We start from the raw sequence: 20,342 nt of genomic DNA, 5'->3' as shown, positions 1-20,342 counted from the left end.
TCATTTTCCACTTCCTTTACAATTACGCACTAATTCATCAGCATAGAGTCGCAAGGAAACGCATACACTAGGTCCACTTTTATTCGCCAAGAAGCAACGCGGTTTTGTGGCCTATGAGTTGCGTGCTCGCCTCGCGATCTGCAGGTGCTTGTTCAGATTCCCCGCACCTTCGGAATACATTTTTTTTTCTGATGACGTCATTGGGAGTTTTCTGGACGACTTTTCCTGGACGCCCACAACGACGCCGGGTTTCGTTGCTATTGGACCATACAAGGCTTTCGCCTTAAAAAATAAACTAAGGGAGAAAAAAAATGAGAACAAGAAACATAAAGACAGACAGACCTGTTTACATGAACCCGACAGGACCGGGTAGAGTCAGCGTAGGGTTAGGCGATTCGCTCCGCTTGGTGTCTACATGAACTCGGTTCAAGCGCGTAAGTATCGCAGCGGCGCCTAGCGTCGAGGCTTTTAGAAAGGCGGGTCAAGCGAGTTAACTTATCCCCTGCAGGCGAGTTAACTCGACTCGCTGTACCGATTCCTTTACTCGACCCGACAGCGCTTAGATGAACCCGACAACTGGTTTTTTAACCCGACAAGCAAACTCGACTCGACACTATCGAGTTCATGTAAACAGGCTTTCTAGAGAGCGCGGGTGGCAGCCGAGCCGACGTAACGAACCCGTGTGCAGTCCGATGCGCAACCTCAGCTGCTCGTGAGGCCTGTGGTGGATGGTGAAGGAGCGGACGTTGTGCAGGAGAGCGAGCGACATGCGCGCGATTTCTCGCGCGTGCAGGTTCCCGTTGGGCAGCGGGATGCCGGAAACCACCATGTACGCGTCGCCGATGGTCTCCACCTGCGCGCAGGCGCCAGCACACAGGGAAGAAGAAGGCGTCGTTATTCTGTTCCGTTTCCTAAGGGTTGTGTGAGATGTACGGGCGTACAGTGCGAAAAGGACGCGGGCACACCTTGTACACGTCGAACTCCTCGATGATGGAGTCGAAGCACGTGTACAGGTCGTTCAGCAGGTTCACCACCTGCAGCGGCGAGAAAAAGGGGCGGGGAAAGTGGAAAAGGGGCATGGCTTTTTCATGGAACTTCTTGAACATGGTCACGAGACACGACGTCGAAGAAATGGATGCCCTCAGAACAGAGAAGCTACAAGCCTAAGCAGACACGCACTAATTGATGGTGAACCGCCACGGCGAAACGGGACGACACCTAATTTTGAGACAGTACAGCATCAACCATCACAGGCGTTGAATTTCATGTTGCAGGCGCCACCCACATTACACAAGCCTCCACGGCAACGTTTTAGCAGCAAAGTGCTAGATCCAGCTTTGAATTCCTCACCTGCGTCTTTTCAGCGTTCTTGTCAGCTACCTACGCCAGGAGCAAGTGAGACAGGCTTTCTTATTTGTGGCACAGCTTCCCAGCCTTATAACAGTAATACCGACTCTGTCGGCTGCAACTTCCTGGAAGAGAAACCTGCGCTGTCCTGTTACGATCGGGATACCCTCCAGCCTAAGGGGCCTAAAAGTGCGGATTCTTGTCCGGCGTAACTGCGGCGGAGGCGGCGACAATACGCCCCCTTGTGAGAACAGGTCATGACGAAGGCCTGCCATAATCCTCCCAGAGGCGACCCGGGCAGCTGGGTCCAGGCACCAGGTCTGACCACGGCATCCGTTGTCAAAATAAGTGTTCACCGCGTGGCCTTGCGCGTGGCCCTGGGCTTTGACCTTTTCGGCTTGCACTGAGGAAGATCAACTGCAAATCACTGCTGCATCCACCTGCAGACCATGGGAACGCAAGGCCCCCGTGCAACCACCTGCAGACCATGAGAACGCCACCCGCGCTAGCTGCGCGACATAGATGGCATCCTCCTCATCCTCGAGCTCATCACATGACGGGGGCATGCCCACTGCTGAGAGTGTGTTATTAGTACCGAAGTGAAGTTTTCTGGACACGCCTTCTGCAGCGTCCCTGCCCTCATCCAGGGATTTTAGGGAAGGAAGACCCTATAAAACTCGGCAGCGAGTGCGGCCAAGAGACTCCCATTTTCGAAGAATCTCCCTCTCATCAAGACTCCCGTCTGCTAAGACGTCCTCTTCAACTGAGAGACACACTCAGTTGCTTTTCACGAGTACATAATGTAAAAACTTGTATAAAGCTTTCCTTGTCTCCCTCGTAACCACGTCTCAGATCTTCCTCGTCCCTCCTCCTGCCCGACAACGCTACCCGATCCCAACAGTCTACAACGTCTCTCCATGGCTCAGCTACTTAGGTCGTCCCTACGACAAGCTGTCTATGAAAAACCGTTGCCACAATGTCGCCGTATTCCGGTGAAATGCCAATAGCTTGAGAACCAAAAGTGTAGACTCTCGTCGAGTTCTTATGACACTCAATTTCACTGTGCTGCGTGTGCAAGAAGCGATGTGAGGATAAGTTTCGTCGCTCTGTCTGCTTGACTTGGGAAGGGTCATCGCGTTGGGCTGGCTTGAGCAGAGCGTTGCTGTAACTAAATATTTGCTGGCAAGCTTCTAGACGCGCTTCTACTCACTTACTTATTTGCTCAATATAATTTATTCCAGGTAGCGACCACTGTAACGCTCGCTAAAAGTAGTTGAGTGTTTCGCCGAGAATAGAAGCACATGTGCTAAATTATGGCTCGATGTCAGCAACCTTTCTCTAGAGCTACCGATTTTAAAGCTGAACAGATATAGCATATGTTCACGGAAACTTGCAACTGATATGGGTTAACTGGGCAACAGACACTGAGAACCGCAGGAGTGACCCCTTCCCCATAAGTTAAAAAAAAAAAAATCCTGGCTTGCACAATAGGCGGAAGTGTCTTAAAGCCAAAACCACCAATAGGAACGCTTTCCCTATAACACAACAGATCAAGAAGACGGAAACGTAGACAATGATTGTTTCACGAAGCTCCTTCATAAGATAACATGGGCTCTTGTACTAAGAAAGTGTAAACAGCAGAACAATACACTTGCATATTGGAGCTGGACGCTTTTGGAAAAAAAAAGGGGGGGGGGGGGGGGGGTAAGGGCTTATCGTGGAAACGGATTTTTAGAATCGTATCGCGATATTCAGAAACTACACTTTACCATGCGTAAGCGTCTGTAGAAACCAGGCAGAAATCGTTAGTGTGATTTCTATGGCAGATCGTCGCCTCAGACACGAATGCTGAGGCTTCATATGATAGCCCGTGCCTTCCGTAAACTTGCGATTCAGTATACTCCCCCCCCCCCCCCCCCCCCCCCCCTCCTCTTTGGGGTCTTGCAATGACCCGGGACGCTCCAGAAACAGTGATGATGAACTTTGCTGATGAATTTTGGCAACATTTTTTTCCGCGTTACAGCGCTCCGGTAACCTGTTTTAGAATCTGAGATATCAGTCGCATATTCAAACCAAAAAGTCCGTGCCCAATTGTTTGCAAGCACAACATGCCTTCTGGGAATTTGAATTGCAATCGGGAAGCTCAAATGTGTGCTTGCATCCCGTCATCTGATGACTGTTGCTCCTGGCTTCAAAAATGCTCTCCAGCCTAGTACCCACGGTGACTGCTGTACTGTTGGAGATATTTAAAGACCTGTTGGTCAGGAAGTCTGTTCCCGAATCATGGAGTATTGCTTCCGTAATCGCTGCTCTAAAGCCCCACAAATATCCCCTGGTTCTTGACTCTTTCTGACCGGTAACCCTAACGAGCTGCTTCTGTAGAGTGATGGAGAGTACGAGTGGCGCCAGGTTTCAGCGGCGGTGCCAAAATACGGGAGTATTCTTGGTGTTCACGCCGGGCTTACCCAGGCACCGATGCACAGTGTATACGCGCTTCTGATCATTGTGTACGAGCGTCGAGCATGAGCGTAGCCGTGGTGGCATCACCATTTCGGATTAGAGAGATTTAACATAGCGCAATCCACCATACCACGAACCGGTTTCTCGAGGTGCCAGCTGAGCACGCGCCCGTTTTCCTCGCGCTTATATGCAGTTGAGCGTGCGTACCTAATGATAATCGCAATCAGTCGCGACTCTTACCTCTCGTAAGGTCTGGGCCATGTTAAAAAAAACTGCTGTTATGCAGTGGTATGTCCAAACAACAACGAAAAACTATGAGGGCACTTTGGCAGCCTAAAGTGCGCTACTTCGACGAACCACCTGGCGCGGAATCGCTGCGCCGCTTGGGAGCCATCCTCCTCCACTAGCTGCCCTACACCCACCGACTGACGACGGTGCAGCACTCGACGCCGCGCCGACAGCTAAGATGACGTCACCCTATGGCAGCTGCGCTCGTCGATGAGTCACCCCAGGCGCTGGATGTAACGCCGGACGGACGGACGGACGGACGGACGGACGGACGGACGGACGGGAGAATGATCCATTAAAGGCTTTCGCCTTAAAATCCCCGGGAAGGCATTCTAAGAGTTTCCTGGGCGCCCCTATACGAACGCGAGCTGTGCGGCGACTGCCGTTGCCCGAACATGTGGAGCAGCTGGATGCGTCGAAATAATTTACTCCACTGCTCGCCGATGACAGCTGTGGTCAGGCAGGCCTCCTTCTTATGAATACCAAGGCTCTTCACAGAAGGCTTGCCCCATATCCTTGCGTGGCTTGTAAAAGGATCTTTTTATGTGGAGTTTACATAGCTCAGCACAGCTGCGACATGTTTGCTGCGTCCTCATTTCCCTGCTGACGCGTCCTAAGGGGTGAACTACGATACATACAAATGAAAAAAGAAGTCCACTTAAATCTGAATTAAGCACCGCTAGTTTTTACCCATTAGCTTAAATTACAGGGAACAAAACAAACGCGTTTTGCGTGCAGCTTTGAGAAGACTACGATGACAACTGTATAGAATGAAGCTTTTCTACAAAGTTAGGATCAAGCTGGGCTTGCGATACTTACTACGCGCGTCGAGACATCGCGCAAAATCAAGATAAGAACGCGCTATAGCATGAGCGCTGAGCGACAGAACCTGAGGGACGAAAACAGTGCCTCTCGCATAGGTACAACAGCTGGTCGAACAAGCTTTAGTTGCCATTTCAAAAGTTTTTGCTTATAACCCAGTGAGGCGCAAATCATTATACAGTGAGGGGAATAGCTTCAAATTTCCGTATTTTTTTTTGTTGAGCATGCCAATTAAGAAGTCACAGAAAAAAATGCAAGCTTCTGTTACTTCTGATGCCAATATGATAACGTTGTGACAAAACTTTTTTCAGTGTCTCAGTAAAACTTCTTTCGACCTCCTTCTGTCATATGAAGCCGTTATGCGAAGAAATAAAGACAGTTTAGGCACTCATGCTTGCAAAACAAGCAAATAAAACTTACACTAATTGTCCCCGTACTTGAGCTAACGTAAAGCACGAAGGTGTTTATTTGAGAAAAATGTTTTTCACCTTTCATGTTGCGTGCCTTGATTGATGTGCTCCTACATATGACTTCTCGGGTCTCAGTGCATTTTATTTCGCTCACTATGCAGGATAAATTACGCCCGGTTATATTGTTCTCTTTGCGACTCCAAATCTAGGCGCAGCGTCCGAAGAAGCTAATGCCACTGTCATATTGAAGAGCAGACTTTACACAAAGTTGTGGCCACAGACCTTCAGCATCCGACACGAGAGGTGACAGCATTGTGGGAAATCAATCAGTTGTGGCAAGCGTTCAAACACCAGTCATGCCGACGGCAACAAGGCGTGCTCCACTCCAGTTGAACAGCGTGCCATCACCTTGTCTAATACTGCATCGGCGGTGAAAACCATTGTCAGTTTGCACTGAACGTGTTCCCTTTTTACAAATCTGCATTCGAAGCGCTTTTCGCGTGCGACTTCTCCGCTGCCTGCTTGATCGGGCACGCGAGGTAGGCAGCATGCGCCCACCAGAACAAATTGGACCTGTAGAATTTTTCTTCAAACTCAACGCGAACAACAAAACAATCAATTTACTAATTATCGGCTCCACGGGCATTGTGACATTTGCCTGCGACAAACATGTCGCGCTTACGCAGAATGGGTCATTCCAGCTGAAGCGGTGGATGCACGACCGCTATCGAGTAATTCTAAATTCCTTTTCGAACGCTGTAAATAGTCAGCACGCGTCCACACAAACGGGAAAACGCATGCGTGGTAATAGAGAAGCCGGAGAAAGCGACCCGACCCTGTTTCCAGCGGCCGCCGCTAGGAGGCTGTAGGTGGCGCCTCTATGGCTTTGCTAGCCTGTCCACTCTCAACACGAATACGCTTATATGGGAATAAAAAGATGGTAAGCTGTCCTCTACACTCGAAACAGTAAGGAGCAAAAAGGGTCTGCGCTAGAGAACAGTTTATTCCCTTTTTACTCTTTTCTGTTTAAAGTGCAGGCGATGCACAGGGCTATATCGAAACTACATGCAGTATACAGGACACATTCATGTACATTGACATGGTTCTAATACTGAAAATTTTTCTACATCCATATTTATGATGGTGGATGCGGATAAGTGACAAGTCTATAAATGGGCACTCATGACAACATCAACGTGACTCCTGACGTTAATGCTGTTTTGTCCACACCGTGATTCATATCAAGCACAAAATCCGCGGAAGTCCGTATTCTTCAACGATCCTCAGGCAGCATTAGATTCCGTTGGCAATGCTAGCTCAAAATCGGGGATTGCTACGTTTATGTGCGGAAAACAATTTTAGGGTTTGCTAACGAGGAAGACATTATAGTGTACACAGACATTCTATTATTCCTGCAAACTGCGAGGATGACGTAGCGACTAGGCAACCTCATAACACAGCGCTTGTGGCTTTCCGTTCTTGCGATGCGAAAGCTGCCAGGTTCACAACACGCGTGTGTAATTTTGTGGGTCAACTCCACAGGCCCCTCAATTCAGTGGAGGCCACAGATTGCAGGTGGCGGATGCCAGGGTCGATTGTGAGTGTTCCTGGGCTAGTAGCTTTTGTATATATGTAAATAGTTGCTTGTGCAGTGTATTTAAAGCGTTCTTCCATTCATCACTGAGAAACAAGGCACAGGGTAGTATCGCGCGGGAAGGATCACCACGTAAGTATCACCAGGGAAGTATCACCAGGGAAGTATCACCAAAAGGAGGTTTACTACGGCCCAGGGGCACGATGGGCAGTCTTTTTACGTTTCCCTTTTCTTACCAGCCTTTAAGCCTCACAACCGAACCTTATAGTTACAAAGTGCTGAAGAAATTGTTTTTGCATCAATCTCTCATTCAGAAACAACTATAACGCCCCCCAGAGGATTATGAAAGAAATAAAGACTGCGAGGACGATCATACGATGTGATGCGATAAATTTGCGTTAGAAGTGGTTGCACACTTTGCTTTTACATTGATCGCGTAATCATTGCTTTTTTATTCTTTGCTTCGTCCTCGCTTTGTGTTCCGCTACTGAATGGGCTGCTGGAAGGTGGATATGGGTGGGCAGGAGGGAGGGTGCCTGGGGAGCTTGTTGGTGCTTCCTGAGAACGGAGGTAGGGTGGGAGGTTGGTGGACAGTAGAGGCTGGTTAATGGGCGACCACCTATAGCTAGGAGGATGGTGGGTGGCATTTTGTGAAGCTGGAGGCTTCACTAGCCGGGGCACCACACGCCGCTGCTTTGGGGAAAGGTCGCACATACTGCTAACGAAGTGAAATCGGTTCATTGATGAGGCAGCCAGTCCGCCTAATGCAAGCCGCCTGAATGACGAAGGAAAACCTCCTTCACCAGCTGCACTCAGAAAGTTCTGCCGCTGAATTATCGACAACCGAGAGCGAGCGGGCGCCAGGACCTGTAAAACAAGATGCCAAATTTGAGTACACATACACCCTAGAAAAAACCCGTCAGTATTGTGCAGCTCATCTAAAGCGACACCGTCCCCCATTCAAGAGCAAGTCCGCAGCGCGGCGGCCGCTGCTGAAATAACGCGGTGCCGATCTCATAAAATTTGCACGCTGAATCCCCACTCGAGCGTCCTGCCCAGCCAGCCATGACGTGTTTCCCAAGATGCAATAATACGCGCTCTGGTGTCACGCGCGGACGGCGGTGCGTGGGACGGAGGCGTGAATTCTTTACCTGCTTAGCCGACCTTCTCGTCTGGATCGTACATTAATGGCCATAAGGAGTACAGATACCTCCGCCGCAAATGACGTATGCGTTCATTACACAGCGCCCGTATAATGCTTCTTCGGCATTCACGGTCATGAGTAATGCATCGCCGTTTCGCTCGATAGAAAAACCAGCGCCCACCCCCTTCCTGTCTGGACCAAACCCCATTAAAAAAGGATAAAAGAAAACAAGTGCCAGCGCTCGCATCAATTTATTCAGCACGGCCAACATGCAATACCGCATATGAAAACTTCGTAAGTGCACTCGACAGAAGGCGGGCACGCGGGCCACATAAGGCAAGACGTCATATTTAAGCAGCGGGCTGACTACGCACTTAACTGGATCGCGCAGAAAGCACGGACGCTGTGCTGGTAACGAGATCGATTCGAAGCTGTGCGCCTTTCATAAGACTTCAGAGAGACTTCACTTCTAAATGGACTGGTCTGAAATAGAGGGCAAAGAAAATATAGGGAAGCTCCTCAAAGCGTGCGCCTACGGGCTCCCTTTAGCACGCTTCCGTCGCACTTCGGTTCGCAGCCATGTAGTCCCACGAACATCGACCGTCTCTCTCTGCGTGCCGAAAACAGCCAATAAAAGGGAGCATCCGGATATTTAACCAACAATCGAGCCAGATGCGTGCCCGTCGCATTCTCAATACTGCAACGTGTTTTCTTCGCAGTGACAGACGCTCGCGTGTAGGCTCTTTTTCTAATTTTTGTTTTTTCAAAGAGTGTCCTTCCCTCGCTCGTGCAGGAATGGAATGGGAGACACGATCTATACCTTTTTCAGCGAGCAAGAGGGACCTATTCAAAGCATAGGAGGTCCTTAGCGGCAAATGGCAGTCGCAGCATGTTTACTCATTGACTCCGAATATGCCTGCCCTTTGGATTCGAGAGAGGTGAACGAAGGCACTGGGGCAGGATTTTTTGGAAACAAGTTGGCCATCGAGAAGGTCGCCCACGTGCCTGCGATGCCCGCTCTACGAATGCGAACATTCCGGGCTCAAAAGAGACGCAGATATTGCGTGCACAGATATACGTATACACGCTACACGTGTCGTCGAGATAGATCAGCATATAGATCCACTCGTGTCGCTGCATGTCAGAAGTGAGCGGAAAAATCGAGCGTCAAAAGACCGAATAAAGCCGCACGTGTTTTATTTATTTTATTTTGTTTCCAAAGTATCGTGAAGTTCTTCCTATGGGGCTTGTACAGCGACTAAGCTCAATGCGCGAGAGCATTGCCAGACCCTTTTAGATGTATGGGAGCTACTAATAACGGCCTCCGCTTTAAGCACAACTGATGCCATGGAAACGGTGTCGTAACGTTTAAGGGACGCCAATTTTTTCAAGGTTTATGGGACTCCATCACTTGGGGTTCATTAACGTGCACTGACATTGAGCACATGGGCGTATAGTTAACATGCCGCCTTCATCGAACTGAGGCCACCGGTATTGGGATTCGGCCCCGGGAATTTGCGACAGTTAAATGTCGCGCTTTTTTGGGGCGTATGTAAAAGCACAGAAGGTGCGTAGATGATAGCATAGAAGATGTCAGTTGCTGTACTTCCTGCCGTCGCGGTGACTCAGTGGTTATGGCGCTCGGCTGCAGGCCCGAAAGACACCGGTTTGATCCCGACCGCGGCGGTCGAATTTCGATGGAGACGAAATTCCAGAGGCCCGTGTACTGTGCGATGTCAGCGCACGTTAAAGAACCTCAGGTGGTCGAAATTACCGGAGCCCATTCCTACGGCGTCACTCATAGCCTGGGTCTCTTTGGGAAGTTATAACACCATAAAGGAAAACTCAAACTAGTTGTACTTCCTCATTTTTTTTCTTTGACAAAATGGTAATGGTCTACTAAAAAAAAAAAAAAGCTGACTCTTCGACACCATGCACTGAACCGGTTCTTTTGTTCTAATTCACGACAGTCTTCTCTGAACGAAAGCTGCTCATTGGAGAAAATGGAGCATTCGTTTAGAACGCTAGCAGCCTCAGTGACGTAATCCGGCGTTGACGGACTAAAGTCACGAAGCAAAAAAAAAAGACGACGCAAGGTCGTGGAAAGACATCAAGCGGTACAGTGTAGACCACCAGGAACACGTTTGAGCGACAATAATGCAATGCACAATGACATGCATACAGCAATATGCAGTGCAATGCACACTGCATTGCAATGGATGGCGGATATGCAACAGACATGCAATGTGCCCTCTTGGTCAAGGCGACACAGCTTTCGATTTCATTTTTCCAGCTGAGGCCAAAAATGCGTGGAATTTTCATTTCGATGAGCTTCAGAGCTAAGACTTCCATTTTTTTTCCTCGTGCATTACTGAGGGCAATGTACTTTCATCAAGAAATCGCAGAGCTTAGTGGCCAAAAACACCAAGGCAGTGTGTCCACGATCAGAATGAATGAATGAATGAATTAATGAAATTTTGATTGCATTGGATTGGAGTGATGTGGTCAAAGCCTGTGAACAGAAAGAAAGACAGAAACACCGCCTAATCATTAGGGCATCGAGCTAAATTTCACAATGAACCTTCGCTCACGCCGCGCCGGCACGTGTTTCTCATTTAGACGCATTGAGAATAGCGCCATTCAAACTCATTTGCATCTAATCGTCGGTCGAATGCTGAAGCACGCGCCAGCTATAGGGACGCGAATGCCTTCACGGCAGTGCGATAAGCTGTGGTTTTTGAGAACGAGTGGCTCTTGTGTTCGTAGGCCGAATGCGCTGGTGAGGGAAAAAAGTGAGCTATCGATATCACTGGGAATGACGGTGCCTTGCAAAACACGGGATGAGGACATATTCGCCAGCACATCACGGTCCTATAACGCAAGCAAAAGAGATAAAAAAAATGATTGCCGTTTCATCACCGTGAAAGCCCGAAACTTAAGTAAAGGCTCGTTTATGGCCCACACTTTACGGGAGGCACTGTAGAGGAGCAGGCATAAAGGAACTTCGCACAGTGTAGCCGTTTAAGCATATTTATACACGTGGCCTACAATGGAAGTCGGGAAATACGACTTTCGCAAGCTGATAGCGATTGGCTGGACGGTTTCTAATCGACACAACGTTTCTTTACTGCTGCAGCTGTGATTGTACATCGAACAGAATTTAGCGCCGTGTGCGTCCATATTGTGCCTTGATGTGTCTCTTTCCCGCTGTTTTGCGAGCAAGAAGAACAAACTAGTTCGCACCTCTACCCCTGTGGGAACATAGTGCTGCGTTTACCTACGTCCGTGTGAAGTTCACAGGCGAGCAAGTAAGGCGAAGTCCGTTTGTGACTTCGCAATGTGCCACATTTAATGCCCTTTTCGATTCTGGCTAAAGCTAACTGAAAATTAACAATCCCGATGGCTACATTTAAGTAACTGGTCGCGTTTTGAAAAGGGAAAAAAAAAAATCCGGTATTCCCAACTTCTCGACGTTGATTTATTCTTTTAGTGCGATAGCATTAGAGTTTACAGCACTGCACGGACGTCAATCTGAGGCCCGAGCCCGGCCCGGGACCGAGACCTGGAGCCCGAGCCCGGCCCAGGCCCGCGGCTTCAATCCCAGGCCCGGCCCGGGCCCGCTAAATTATCGCTCTAGCGAGCCAGGCCCGGCCCGTGAATCCCGGAGTGAAGCCCAGCCCGGGCCCGGCCCGGCCCGTTTCACAGTAAACTTGAGGTATATTGCCCACTCACAGCAAGTAGACCGCTACTACACCGATAAGGAACTGGCCGACAAAGGTTCTGAAACGGCAGTTTGGCTTCCAGAAAGTTGCTTCTTTTTAACCGAGAAGGAAGTGGTGAAGAGTAGTGCTCGCCAGGCCCGTCTTTTGGACAGTGATCTCGAGTAGGTGGGCAAAGATTAATTCGGAAGTTCCGAGAGTTAAATAAAAAGGGCTGCATACACGCGTAGTAGTCTACTTTGCGTTGCCCGTGATTTTAATCAGTTATATTCTGCCGCCGGCGAAGTATAGATATTAAAGCTGCCTTGCAAGCAGTAGGATGACATTTTTTTAGTGAACGCGATCTTACACGTTGAGCTCATAGCCGAACTGATCGCCTTTCAGCAGAAACGAAAAGCTAAAAGGCTTGAGCATTTCACGGTATGTGCTTGAAGACTACAAGCGTCCTAAACTAATATGTTTATAACGAATGCATTTCTAATAGCTAGTGTATAGGTATGTTTTCGGATGACGAACGATCAATGGCCAATTAAGGCCGGTTGCATTTTACTCTTACACACCGCGGCGTGGAAATAAGGAAATAAATAAGTCAGTGAATAAAGCTTAGTTTTTCTCTCAGCGCGTACTATAACTCGTAGCTCATCCGTGTCGCTGCTTCAATGCCGCAGTTGTGTACTTCACTCTGCAATAGTGAACGAAAAGTAGGACACCAGCCGTTTCTGTACGGACCCAAGCCCGGCCGGGGCCCGCAACTTCAGGCCCGGGCCCGGCCCAGGCCCGGCCCAGGCCCGGCCCAGGCCCGGCCCAGGCCCGGCCCAGGCCCGGCATAATAAATCATGTCCCGGCCCGGCCCGCGGGCCCGGCCGCTGGCCCGAGCCCGTGCAGTGCACTATTAGAGTCCACGTTTCGCAAAAACGGCGGCGTGTGTCGCAAAACTCGCTGATTGGTCGAGAGAGGTCACGTTACCTTGTGACATCATCGCAACCTGCCCACCGGAGCAGGTGGCTTCCGGCTCACCGTGGCAGGTGGGAATTAAATTAATGATTGGTAGAGAGAGTTTGCGTGACTTGATGACGTCATCGCAACCTGCCTACGAAAGAGAGAAGAAAGAGAAGGCGGAAAGAGCAACGAAGAGAACAAAGAGAATGGCGGGAAAGTCAAATTAGAACCAGTTCTTGGCTTCGTGTTCACCAAAGTGGCAACATTGTGGATCTCTAAAGCAATCGTATTCCACTCTTAAGGTGCGTTAAGTGTCCCACAGGTTTTTAGCCGTTATTTCTGAAACGGTAGACAACAAAACTCATTAGGCGCAAATGATTAAAGGCGCGTGGCCTTTTCTGCATAAACGGAGAAAGTTGGTTAGCAAATGAACACCGATACAATGTCGTATAATGAGGCTTGTTACAAAACTGCACACTACTTTGACAACGCGGCATTCATTTCTGAAGTATAAACATCAGCTGACTAGCTTTGCATACTATAAATTGACGACAAAGTTTCCTGAGTAAGGGAGCGAACGGCAGCTAGCCGAGTCAGTGTGATCCCACGCGCTGATTACAGGGAAGTGGAGTTCCCCGTCGGCTTTCCTACGCGAAAGAGAGTCGGTCAAGGACGCTAGATGACGCATCTCTCACGCGTTCCTGCCGAGGCGTTCTTCGGTTACAGTTCCTCGGATTGCGAAGTCAGCGGCGTGCGGCGCTCTCCGCGGATGCCGTCAGAATAGCCGTTTCGCGTTACAGGCTTGTTCGCTGCGCAGCGCTTTTAGGCTTCGGTTTCACGGACGTCGTAGAATTCTGGCCGTCAAATCTCCGGTGATGACTAGGTTTGGTTACGCAGCTCCAGTGGCTTCTCGAAACAGCAGCGGTGTCGTGACGTTCTCGGACACCTCGTCGTCTCGAAGCAAACAGGAAACTTTCCCCACTACGCAGATGTCGGAAGAAGAAACCGCATGAAAGAAGGAGACGATAAAAAAAAAAGAACCATCCAGTCGTGGTCGACCAGATAATCTGATGCGAGCAAAGTGCAATTTGCTTACATACGCATGCGCAAGCAGCGCTGATTTTGCCCGAATGCTTGTATTATGAAAGCTTTTCGAAATGATGCTTCTCGTTTTGGTGGCGTTCAAATTTCGCTACATGGAAATGCCTGAACTTGCTTCAAGCCATCCAGTTTCGCTGGTTGTCCTGAACTTGCCGCATTAATGCATTGGTCCGACAGGCCACCCTTGTCTCAGTGTTGTTTGCGATGAATGCCGCTGTCGTTTCTGCGAGATCATGACGGCCGGCCTCCACCCGTGTAAACTGATGTAATCCCTTACAGCCAACAACCACTCAATGCATGCTTTCACTTTGTGGAATTAGACGGACGCCTTGCTTCAAACGCATCCGCCAACTGGTGTTCGTGAGGAGGATTGAGATTAATCGCCAGAATCATAGCCTCATGGCAGCGCGCGGGAGCGCTGTTCTCGGAAGCAAAGAGACATACTTCCACAAGCAAGTAACGTCCGCACAGCACGAGCGGCGGAAGGACCTCTGCACGGCCGTCCCTCCCGATTGACGTTATCGCTGACACAAGCGCCGCCAGACGTCGGCTGTTGACGCGCACACCGGCTTTCCCCGTCATCGTCCTCGCCCCTTGCCGTCGGCGCTGCTTCAGGCACTCGAGTGATGCTATCGCTCACATGAGTACCGCCAGACGTTTATTGCCCTCGCCCCTCACTATCTCGCACTTAGCTTTGTGCTTTACTCTCTTCATCGTCTGTATCTCTCCTCTTAGAGCTCTATAGGCACTTGTATGTTTTCTTTAAAATGATGCGTTATCCATTAAAATGCATGGTTCAGCACGTCGTATTCAGCTCTTGGCGGAGAAAATTGAAGGGAGAAGGAAATGGCGCAGTATCTGTCTCACATATCTCGGCGGACACCTGAACCGCGCTTTAGGTCACGTGAGCTACGAAAAAAAAAAACTAAAATATAATCGCTGATACGTGGTTTTAATTCACAGCAACACTTAAGCCAGCCTGCTTCAAGAGCTAGAATGACAAACAACTTACCAGCAGCTATATTTCCCATTTTTTTCTTCCCTCACGTGACCTAAACCGCGGTGAGGAAAATTTTTTGCAGCGCCCACCGCCTTGATTGTCACAGATCGCCGTAGCTATCCCAGCGCCGCAAACGACTGGTGAGATGGAGGTGAGGTGAACGAGGGTTCACTTCACCCTGACAGCAGATTTCGGAGGAGAGGGGTTATAGTATCAGTGCTTTCGCACTAAGCTGTGAAAATTTCCTCAACCCCGCTATCACCACATAAGGCGATGTCCACGATCTAATGCAAAACTTTTTCCTTATGGTGATTATGACGGAAGTATTGTGCCTCATCGCTTTGTTCTTTCAAATCCAAACGTCATAGATTGTTATAAGTGTAATAGTAATACCAGTAATATTTTGTACCCGCCGCGCGCGGTGGCTCAGTTGGCTCAGGAACTTTGCCGTTCGGCTGCTGATCCCAGGGTCCGAATTCGATCCCAGCACCGGCGGCCGTATATCTGCGGAGGCGAAATACCAAAGCGCCCGTGTGCCGTGTGGTGCCAGCGCATGTTAAATAATCCTATGCGGTCTAAATTAATCTTTCGTCCTCCACTATGACATCCCTCGTAGCCCATGTCTCCTTTCAAGGCGTTAAAACCCCCGATTTAAAATTAGAGAATATTCCCAACACGCTCTGCACAGAATGCAGACTGCCTATTTCAACGCACTCATTTTCTACCACAGCAACAGGGTCGTGATTCTACTGCCATTGCACTGCTGGTGGATTATAAACCTTGTTCAGATTTCAATGGATCATCTTAGCCACTGTGCTGTGCCTTTGCGGTCAGTTTGTGCAAACTTCCCGATACAGCTTAGCAACGATCGATGCTTGTAAGCCCTTCCTCTGCATAGCCTACGTCTGGCATGCGCAGCCATTATTTTTGTAGCGAGAGCTACATTACCCGCAGTCTCGCCGTTTCGCTGTGGGCCTTCGGCGCCACTTGTGCGCATGCGCGAGGAGCCGAGGACGTCGCCAAGCTGCTGAACGACAGCGACGGCGTGTCGCTATCGAAATTTCAGTAGACAAAACTGCTTTCGCTTCGTATATTCTTGCCTAGTGGAGCTAAGCCACTGCATTTTTTTTAAATTCTGGTCTTTATATCATTTTTTTAAACAGTCGTTTTATTTTTAATGCTTCTATACTAAAAAGATGCCACGCCTTCTCTTTATTAGCCTTTCCACCGAGTTTCTCTAAAAAACGAGCCATGCACTGCCCTGTTGCACAAGTTTTTTGTTCGGGCTTGGAAATATTTTTTTCCCGATAATACTGTTATAAGTTGAGCAACCTTCCATTCCAGACTTCAATCAACCGTGACTATCTCTGCCAAGGTGCGCTAGCGGGCGTTCTTTCTCTTCTGAGCCTGCTCCACTCGCTCCAGGCTTATAGTACGTAAGCAACAACATCCGATACCATTATATATCCCACTTGCCGAGGCACAGCTCGTTCCGGCTACTATATATGGACGCTCCCAGTGCAACGCGTCTCGGTCGCATGCAGCATGTAGAGAAAAAGAGAAATGGAATTTTCTTCATTACCGAAAATGAACGTAAATGTATAGTCTTGCATTTCCTGAAGGCGCATAGCTTCGCGTAGCAGTTTGTTCTATATTCGTGCAACAACATACGACTAGACCAAGCTTGTCTAAAAATATACGCGCCTGAATTGCGTCAGCTGGTCTGAAAACGCTTACGTCCCTGAGATACTGTAACGCTCGTCGATTTCTGCGTTAATTACAACGACGTCGAACGGCTGACAGGAATCGATGAGGGGGAAAAAGTAGGAAGAAATGGTCTTCCGAAGTTACTCGCGAATGAACACTCATCTCCACAGTTTTTTAGTTTGGTTAAAAAGTGTCCTCCCGTGATTAGAAGCTCGCATAAGGGGAGGAACGGCCAGGTTAAAACACGCGGTGCTTCAGCGAAGGAGGGTCGTCTCCTTCGACACGAGTCAGTTCATCACCCGCCTAATGGAAGGACGACGATGTTCTCCGAACATCCGCTCCTCCTCCTCGCACGAAGCAAGATGCAAATGAGGCACGGTTCGTTGCACTGGGGCAGCCGAAGCAGAGCGAAATCTGCGCGGAAGAAGGGGGGGGTTCTTGCCTTTTCCGGTCTCACCCCTCACCCCCAACGCCGGTGAAGAGACGCTCCCCTTTTCGCTCTCCTGGGAGCTGTGTGGCTCGGCACACGTAGGTCTTGCTCCCGCAGAAGCTGAGGGCAGGAAACAAACAGGCCTCGTGTGCCGCATTTCCGATACAAGACGCCGCCAGAGCGCGCACGTGTGGGACGCGGTGGAGCGGGAGACATTACCGTGTTAACTCGATTGTAAGCATCCGCTCGCCTTCCGGTCTTTTCTGTCTTAGTTGTCTTAGCTGTCGATCTTAGCTGGCACTCCGGGCACACGTGCGTGACCTTGACCCATAGATCACGCATTTTGTGTAGCTCTTGTCAAACTGGTGCATTAAGCTTGTTCTTTATTCTTCTGCTCATCTGGTGTTTTGTATGAAAGCCATAAACCGATCGATTAATCACTGCCGCCTTCACAGGTCATTTGCTCGGTTTTGTAGTTGTTGAGCAACTGAAAAACTAGCATTAATTATGGTGAAATCATCCTAGCCCTAATTCTCTCGCAGTTTCTTCTGATTTCCAGTTACTCATTTAATGGTTGTCCCGTTGCAAACGGTTTCTGAGCACCAGTACCAAGATGCTGTTTTCGCGCATAATATCTCATGAGCTAATCACGACGAATATATTTGTAACGAAGCACTAAAAGAAACTGGGTTAGTTTTGGAGCACGTTAACAAATTGCTTAGGGTATGTTGAACTGCTGGTGAATAAATTGCTCATCCGCCCTGTCCTCGACCGTGTGCCTGCAGTTTGGAACCCCTATAAAATGTAAAAATTTCAGGACAGAAGTAATACAAATAATGTGCGCTTAATACGTGATTCCTGAGATCGCAAGTTTTCACCCAACTTTACATTAACTGCCCCCGGCCTTCACCCTATACTCGCCACGTTGAATTTAAATTTCTGCATTGTGGACTCCGTTTTATTCGACTGTGAAACAACAATCATTAAATTTTGCGATGGGATCAACAGCCCAACCGCATCACGACCTATACAAGACACCTTTCTGCGCACGTGTCGACGCGCAGAGCTAGGCCGATGTAATTGCATTTTCACCGACGCCATAAAGCGGTCAACCGTTGAGTGCCTAGTTGTTCTAAGGTTCTGTCTTACCTGGAACGACATTGCGCTCTGTATATACACTGGCTGGTTGCAGTTTGCGTTTTAACTAGCAGCAATGAAGCTCTAGATTCGATGTCGCAGTCGCAGCTTGGGGTTATTCTTTTTAGTTATCAGGAACCTCGCTAGTGACAACGTTTGTTTTACTTAGGAAAGAAATTGCATATTCGGTGCACGTGTAAGAATTCTGTTTAGCAGAAACAAAAATGTAAAGTCGACATATCAATATTTGTTTTGGTTAGCGTTACGTGCACAATCCAATGGCACTCGCCAACAAAAAAAGAAATCTTACATTACACCTGCACATGCCCGCCCTGCTTAACTTAGTTTTTTAGTTCTTTGTGGCAGTAACCTTAACAGCTTCTATAAGCATGAATTTTAGAAGCGTTCCAACACAACCTCCGCACTTTCCCTTGCCTTACGCAAATTACGTATAATACATGTGTCGCAAATTGTACCAGGCGGAGGGATGCTATACTCGGAAAAGGAGCCTCAAAAGGAAGCCGGTACAGGGCTTTGGAAGGATTCATACCGGTCAGCCGCAAGTAGCTACCACTTTCACCTCGGATAGAACGAAGAGTTGCGAATAGAACAATTCTGCTTCCCAACCGTTTCCAGCCTTCGCACTTGCTCCCTGCCTTAGCCGAGCTCCTGGAGCTGCTCCGGAATTCAGACCTTCTCGGAGCAAGACCCGCAGCTTAGGCGTTTTTCTCTTTCTAGCGCTCTTCACTCTTTCGGCGTTGTTTTATTTTCGCTACATTATTTCCTTCTTTAGTTATTTATGCATTTCTTTTCTGCAGATCCCCGCTCTCGCTAGTTCTGCATTGTGCCCCGGCAGCAAGTCAGGTGAGCGTGAATTATTAAATGGTTCTGGTTCTGTGTTCACGTATACACCCGGCTTGCGTGAATGGACAGTGTGCAGAAAAAGCCACCGCAACATTGTGCCGTCACTTGTATCACATTAGCGTACAACGTGCCTGTCAAGGCAATATACCTTTGCACATAGCGACGACATGAGCAAGAGATGCAGCTGTGACGCGTGTGTTCGCGTTGTACGCGTGCGCGTGTGCGTGTGCGTGTGCGTGTGCGTGTGCGCGCATTTTTCTTCCAGCGGCGGCTTTTCGATGGAGGCGGAACGCAAAAGGCGCCCGCTGGCTGTGAAATGTCAGTGCACAATAAAGATCCCCAGGTGGTCTAAATTACTCCGGAGGAGACCTCCACTACGGCACCAATTTCTCCCTTTCTTCTTTCACTCCTACCTTCCCTTACGGAGCGGTTCAGGTGTCCACCGAGAAGTGCGAGACAGATAATGCGCCATTTCCTTTCTTCAAAAAACCTAAAACCAATTTACCATCGAAAATCACAATGAATCAAAACAAACAAAAACAAGAACACGGACGGAAAGAAAATGCGCTCGTGTTCATTTCTGTTGATTACTTTCAGGCATAGGATAATGCGACACGTTCATCTGGACGTTTTCCTTTTTTTTTCAGTTTAACCGTCCATCCAAACTCTGCTCATGGCAACGCCACTACTCACATTGTTGCAGCCCACTGCATGTGTTGGATGACGTCGACAAAATGCAAAATGCAATTTATGCCGCCGCGGTGGCTCAGCGGCTATGGTGCTCGGCTGCTGACCCAAAAGACGCGGGTTCGATCCCGGCCGCGGCGGCTAGAATTTCTTTGGAGGAGAAATTCTAGAGGCCCGTGTACTGTGCGATGTCAGTGCACGTTAAAGAACCCCAGGTGGTCGAAATTTCCGGAGCCCTCCACTACGGCGTCTCTCATAGCCTTAGTCGCTTTGGGACGTTAAACCCCATAAACCAAACCAAACCAAACCAATATGCAGGGTTGTGGCCATCGCACCTGTCGTCCTTTTAACCGTTATACTGACGAACTATGCGCGTAAGCATCGCCTAACACATATTCTGGCTGTATTATTTTACAAATTCGCATTATCAAGAATTTTGTGTCAGGCGTAGTCGATCGACAGTGTCTAATGTCACGAAGGGCTTGTCTGCGGATTGACACGGTACACAGAGAAAAAAGAAAATATAAACACGGATTACCAAAGGAATGCCGCTGTCGCTGCAGCTGTTGCTGCTGCCTCGTACGTGCTCTACACGGAAATGAGCGCACAGCGTTCATAATTCCTCCTCGGTGTCATGTGCTCCTGTTAATCGCTTCGCGTTAATCCCGCAAGCCTCGCCTCGTTCTGAAGAAG

General features: G+C 49.0%; 1 protein-coding gene across 1 annotated transcript in view; it reads right to left on the bottom strand.

The window, feature by feature from the left end:
- LOC149339435 (atrial natriuretic peptide receptor 2-like) overlaps nt 1-20,342 on the bottom strand; it is a 169,547-nt gene that overhangs the window by 29,049 nt on the left and 120,156 nt on the right. The window contains exons 5-6 of the mRNA XM_089548223.1: nt 966-1,034; nt 679-853 (exon numbers count right to left, since the gene is read on the bottom strand). Coding sequence (XP_089404349.1) covers nt 679-853; nt 966-1,034 — 244 coding nt within the window. The remainder of the gene's footprint in view (nt 1-678; nt 854-965; nt 1,035-20,342) is intronic.

Source organism: Amblyomma mixtum, chromosome 6, assembly GCF_055824585.1.
Source record: "Amblyomma mixtum isolate Tamu chromosome 6, ASM5582458v1, whole genome shotgun sequence".
Classification (NCBI taxonomy): Eukaryota; Metazoa; Arthropoda; class Arachnida; order Ixodida; family Ixodidae; genus Amblyomma; species Amblyomma mixtum.
This window is presented reverse-complemented; position numbering and strand designations above follow the sequence as displayed.